Genomic DNA, 6,505 nt, shown 5'->3' on the forward strand with positions numbered 1-6,505 from the left:
CCTATTATAAAGTTTAGACTGCACTATGCACTATGCAACATATTATTAATGTCGCTTCCTGTTACGGCGACTATGTGATAATGATAACCGACTTGATGTACTACGTCCTTATAAGCTTGAATTTTAAATGGACAACCGACAATGTGGTACCTTTTGTTTAAAAACGTCACAAATAGCGTGTTTATAGAGGCTATTACGTAAGGAAATTAATAAAATGCTTGAATTCATCATATCGTAATATACTTAGTTTAATTCATTTAAAATATTTAGTCACAGCATTAGAAAAATAGGAAAATGTAGGTATTTAATATCCACGTTCGATTTATTTACTTAAGTGGTTTATTCCACGAAGTCCAGTGAGACGCCAAGCTGAAACAAAAAGTAGGGACAGTTAGGTATAAAATTGTAAAAAAGCAATATTCCGGCATGGATAAAGTGAAAAATATTTTTGGTTGTCGGCTATGTAATGTACCTGCTGTCTTTAATAAATATTAACTCAACGCAAACAAACAAAAGTAAATTCACAATGTTTGCTAAGTTTGTGCTGGTTTGTGCCCCTTGAGTCTGCGGTACCTATTTACTCGTACTTATTACTTTAGATGTCGTTGTAGGCACGTTCATAATAGTACATTACGATACAAGTGCGAAAAATAGGAAATTCGAAACGAGTGGCGATAAATTAAAACACGACCGAAGGGAGTGTTTTAAATCTATACGAGTTGCGAATTACGTATTCGCACATGTATCGTACAACGTTTTACAGTACATATGGCCCTTTAATTTAAATGTTCAACATAGTAACGTAATATGCTAATTTTCGCACTAGTGCGGTAAAGTAGCACCAACGTGTAAAAGTTATAGATCGTGTCATTCACGAACACGCTAGGCTGACAAAATCGCTGCCAACTTATCTTGGTCTGACTCTATTAAAAAAAGGTTGTGATTGGTCACTAAAAGTTTTGATTGGGTAAAATATAATGGTATATGTCATCTTGTGCGGCATTTTGGCTAACTACGCGTAGCTTGACACGTTGTGGGGTCTTTTTCGTCTCTAGTCAGACTTCTATAGTTATTCTAGTGTCGTTGATTAAAATAGTCTTAGGCTTGTGTTAGATTGATTATTATTGATAAGTAAGACAACATACCAGTTCCTTCTGCTGCTGGAAGCACTTGAAGAGCTCTATAGCACGATCACAGCCAGCGCTGCCGTCGCCCACGGATTGTTCATTCACTGCAACAAATTTCCCTCTTACAGTCATAAAAAGTATGTCTATTTCTCGTAGATAAAAACTCCACCAACAACCGAAGCATGGTACCTAAGGTAACCGTCCCAGTGCTGTACATGCCCCTGCTGTCACCGCTATTGACAATGACCAAAATGCCATGTACTGCTCAGAACAATACTGGGACAGTGACAAGAAGTCGGACGTCAACCTTAAGTAATTTAAATATGTCAAAGACCACCAAGGGCAACAACATCCTCTTACCTTAGGACGCCTAAAAGTACGTAAAATCAAAAATAGCGAATGAAACAACGCGCCAAAAGTATCTGCCATCCTGGAATACCTACTTTTCCAAATTATAGAGATGTATCTGTTACAAAAATATCTGTCACAGTTTAATTCTTTGACATATAATAAAAACAAATCTCTATTTGTTAAGACCCAGAAAGTTCATGTTCTTCTCTTACTCTCACTGGTCGTAAGCGTAAGCGAGATGAAAGTGCGTGCCAGGGAGCACGGATATCATGGATCATATTTAAAAGTTTCAAATTTTTAGCTTTTGTGCATAATTTCTTACAAATGAATTTTTGACCTATGTTCGTGATTTTTTTTCTATTGAACGTAAGTCAAAGAGTCAGGATTTAAATCAATACAGTCCGTCAAGGAAGGCCTCAAGGTTGCTATTTAATTTTATGGCAGCCATATAGTGATCCAAAAAAAGTACAATGACGTTTTAAGAAGTTTGTTTTCTGAACCCAGTGGGTTAAGTTATTAGAGAATGGTAGATATTTTTCACGCAATATATCTAGTATGATCCGCTACCCTTGATGCTGATGCATTTGATGGCGTTACTTCTGATCTGTTACTTTTTGTCACCTTTTATTCCTTTTTTTGCTAGGAATTATTTTATTGGGATAGTAATTTTATTGCTAATGTTACAGTAAATATGTTGCGTTAGGTAACAATCGTATGTCACTCACCAGAACTGCAAGCCTTGATTGATGCGTTCACCTCGTCCTTTTTGGCTTCTGAGAGGTAAGGCTTAACCTTCTCAAGAGCGGTGCTCTCCGAGTACAGGCCCTGGTCATCCATCTGAAAAATAAAAAGTTTTTTATTTAGAAATATACGTCTTTATTGTGTATTTTGATTAAGGTAATTTCAGTACAATTTTAAAGTTTGACATTGTATAGTACTAAAATTATCGCTGTTGTAATTAGGTACGAGTACATTATGCGCAACAAACAACATTAAAATCTCTGCATCGTGCCAGATTTACGAGCGCTACAATAATACAAAACGATAATCATCAACATCATCCTCCTAGCGGACCCCGTCACAGTACGGGTGTGACGGGGTCCGCTTTCCTACTTTTCTCCTTCCACTTCGCTCTATCCTGGACGTCGTTTTCTGATAACCCCCAGGCGTTTAAATTTTTGGCGATGACATTGCGCCAATGCTGCCTTGGTTTGCCCCTCCTGTTTGGGCCTGGTAAGGCAAAACTAAGGGCTTTGTTGCCTACGTATTCTGACGGCCTTCTTTTGACATGCCCAAACCACCTCAGCCGACTTTCATGGAGCTTATCGGCGACGTCTCTCACTCCGAGGTTACCACAGATGTGTTCGTTTCGAACCCTATCAATACACAACGATAATACATGATGTTTAATTTATATTTATTATATTTTTATTGTATAATATGATATTTACTAATTTCTCTTAAGTATTGAAAAATACTGTAAGAAAACTGGACAATCCGCAAAATTTAAGGCCTAATAGTTTCCCCTTTGATTGTTGAAAATTTTATTATAACCTGACGAAAAAAGCTAAAGCAAGAATAATTTAAAAAAATCCCTTACTTATGCGTAATGATATAATAATATATAATATTAATATATACCAAACCAAAGTAAAAAAAACACCAAAATAGGATTTGTATTATCTTAAAAATAGGCTATACGAATGTCGAATTGCGGAAATTGTCCAGGATAACTTAACAGGCCACTCTTCTTGAACATGCACGCGACGAAGCACTTGTTGCTGTCGTTGAGGGGTCTTCTTCTCCTGATTTCACTGGGTCATTTGTTTCTTAGTGAAGCCAAGCTCCAACCCGCATGCTTACGCATTGGCTTTCTGCTTCTCTCTTAACGATTCCTTCCGTTTCTCTGTTATCGCCTGAAGTAAATAAATTGTCCAGGGTAACTTACCAGTCCACTCTTCTTAAACATGCACGCGACGAAGCACTTGTTGCTGTCGTCGGGGGTCTTCTTCTCTTCCTTCCACTGCTTCAGCTGTTCATCGGTGACGCCGAGCTCTGAGCTGCAAGCTAACGCATTGGCTTTCAGCTTCTCTCTTAGCGTTGCCTTCTGTTCTTCTGTTATTGCCTGAAACAAAAAATCAGCAGAAAGTTAAGCACACTTATGAAAAATTGTATCTTCGAAAACTTGTTGTATCAATACTAAATTTATTTTCAAAAATATATTTTTATAATTATTCTAAAATACTCCTTGTTTCATACAAATGTTCTAAAGGTAGGTACTTAAGTACCTACCTGCGCTAAGTTGCTTAAATTATTAAGCCGATTGTATTATGAATTTCTTAGCAGGAATAGAGTAACAACAAAAACAGGTATACAGTCGACATCAATCAACAATCATATGTTTACACTTTTGCATACTACTTAATAATTGGAATAAGGCGAAACAATCAAACATATTTTAATGTTGACCGTGCGTACCTACCTAACTTACTGGCGGGTGAGAATAAAACAAAAATACTTTTTAAATTACTGCTTGGCTGCTGCCATAGCATAAAATATTCGGGTCATTAAGATTCAGTATTTTGCATTTTATCAAATGGCCTTATGGTTCCAAACTTCCAAATGATAGTCTCTCGCGTCGATACTTTATAAGAATCTGAAGGTAGGTAATATATTTTTCACTACACCAGCTCGTAAAGGCTCTCTTGATTGTGCAAAAACTGTTGAGAAAGTTGCATTTTATCCACAAGAGTGGCAAAGTAATTTGATACAAATTATGAATTGTTTTATTACGCTGGCTGGTAGAATTGACTTATAAATGATAAATATTTAATAACGTTCATTTGGATTTGATTTTGTTTGACGTACGTTTTAGTGAATAGTTTTGTGTTTCACTCGGTGGCAAAATTTGTTTAACCCTCGTAACGCTCAGGATTCCATTTTCCTTGCTCGGGTATCAATATTAGCACGAGCTGTTAAATAACAACTTTGCCCCTTATAACACAAGTAACTATTATAGCCTTATAATAATATTGGTACTTACCAAACAATTGTTTACAGAAGCAGCCACAATCGCCACGATCAGCACGGAGTAATAGAAGGCCATCTTTTGTACAAAATAGGTAACGAATGTTCCTTTCCCAAATTTGGCACTCTACTCTTAGAGAGATGAGCGGATTGTGACGCTACTCCACCGGTCGTTCTTTATATATAATCCTCAGGCTTATTTTTTTGTAAACAAACAACTGTACGAGGAAAACATTGATGCCAAATCTACGAAGCCATTAGCAACTGGAGCATTATTCCAATAGCTCTCCCAGCATGAGCGCGTCAAATTTTCAGTCGACCGATATAAGTGGTTTCTCTAGTTGCTTAAATTTATGACGGACAGTGAGGTCACGTTACATTGGTTTATCTAGGAACTCTATCAAACCACACTCGCATAAGCAATTGGTACGATAGGGTACAAACTCCGTAGTCCGTTTTGTCCAGAAGATTAATTCGCGAATAAAAAACTTGACGTATGGCGTACCTTTTTCATTAGATTGGATAAACATTTTAGTTGGTATTCACTATTGCAAACACTTCTACTGACGCAAAATGGTAAATGGCGCTCTTTAGGATATACATATAGGTATGGTAAGAAACAGAGACAGTACAGGTCCTTAACTATATTCTTAGACAAAAACCTTCCCTATAGCTTTAATTCACAAGGTTTTAATTTTAGGTTTCCCATTTCGAAGAAATTCGGGATGAAACATAAAATTTTTGTAAAGATACTTAAGGGATCTCTATTCTTGTCTGCCGGATTTTGAAAGAAAGTATTCATTTTATAATTAAGTTTTTTTTAAATTGTCTAAAAAAACACTTTTTTCATAACTCCATTGCTGTTAAGGATCTCACATATACGAAATCTACATATTTGGGTTCGCCTTTGACGTCTCTAAAAACATTGACGACAAATATCTCGAAGACAATGAACTTTGATGTAAATATGGGATACTATATTGCTTAGAGCCGTTGCTAAGCGATAAGCTATAAAAACCATTAGAAAACTAAGGGATTCAGATCGAAGGTCATTGGCGCCAGGGAGCCCCTTAAATAAACCTGCCAAGAGCATGTCGGGCGATGCTCTGTGTAGGGTTCCGTTAACAAGCATCATATTATCATGTACACAATAGCGTAGCGTGATCTAATCTAGCCATGGGCGAAGTTGCATCTGCGAGGTCCATTTCTCGAAATAAAAAATTGGAACTCGGCTCGAAAATTGAAAGTCTAATAGAACACGCACAGGACGATTTAAATTTACTCCACAGATGGCTTCTTTGTAACTTGTTAACGATTAATGAGTCTAAAACGAAGTACATCATACTTGCTGCAAAAAATAAAGTCATTCATAATCATGATCCCTTAGTAATAAATAATGTAACGTTACAAGCAGTAGAACAGGAGAAATACCTTGGCCTCATTCTGGACAATAAGCTATCATGGAAACCACATATTGACTCCCTACGCTCCAAAATTACATCGCTCACCGGTGCATTGCGACGTATTGTTCGATGTCTGCCAAAAAGGGTTCGATACACCATTTATAATTCACTCATTAAGCCTAATCTAGAATATTTAATAGAAATATGGGGATCGGCCGCCAAAACTAACTTAAAACCCTTACAAATTTCACAAAATAAAATAATGAAAGTATTATTTAATTATAAGCGCCTTACACCAACTAGCTCTATATATAAGGACACAAAAATACTAAACATTTCCCAAACTTATGTATACAACACATGCATCCTTATAAGAAAAATCATATATAAAGATATACATAGCCATATAACGTTCACTAAAAGATCCGAGGTACAAAAAAGGCTGACGCGACAAGCTAATAATATACTCCTGCGACCACCCAGAACATTATATGGAAAAAAGAACATAATATACGAAGGAGCTCAATTATACAACAAATTACCAAAAGATGTCAAAGACGCCAAGTCAATGCTAGTTTTCAAAAGAGCACTAAAACA

General features: G+C 36.5%; 1 protein-coding gene across 1 annotated transcript; it reads right to left on the minus strand.

The window, feature by feature from the left end:
* Positions 1–223: 223 nt before the first annotated feature.
* LOC133525782 (general odorant-binding protein 28a-like) lies at positions 224–4,677 on the minus strand. The gene is made up of 5 exons (XM_061862169.1): positions 4,522–4,677; positions 3,427–3,603; positions 2,204–2,315; positions 1,146–1,231; positions 224–369 (listed from the first exon to the last, which is right to left on the minus strand). The coding sequence occupies exons 1-5, from the start codon at positions 4,582–4,584 to the stop codon at positions 340–342; spliced, it is 468 nt and encodes a 155-aa protein (XP_061718153.1). The 5' UTR covers positions 4,585–4,677; the 3' UTR covers positions 224–339.
* Positions 4,678–6,505: the final 1,828 nt, after the last annotated feature.

This window comes from Cydia pomonella, chromosome 15 (assembly GCF_033807575.1).
Source record: "Cydia pomonella isolate Wapato2018A chromosome 15, ilCydPomo1, whole genome shotgun sequence".
NCBI classification, from domain to species: domain Eukaryota; kingdom Metazoa; phylum Arthropoda; class Insecta; order Lepidoptera; family Tortricidae; genus Cydia; species Cydia pomonella.

Coding starts and splice junctions, on each gene's coding strand:
- LOC133525782 (XM_061862169.1), bottom strand. CDS start 4,584: ATGGCCTTCTATTACTCCGTGCTGATCGTGGCGATTGTGGCTGCTTCT. Junction 2,316..3,426: donor TGTTTAAGAAGAGTGGACTG/GTAAGTTACCCT, acceptor TTTATTTTTCAG/ATGGATGACCAGGGCCTGTA. Junction 1,232..2,203: donor AATCAAGGCTTGCAGTTCTG/GTGAGTGACATA, acceptor AATTTGTTGCAG/TGAATGAACAATCCGTGGGC.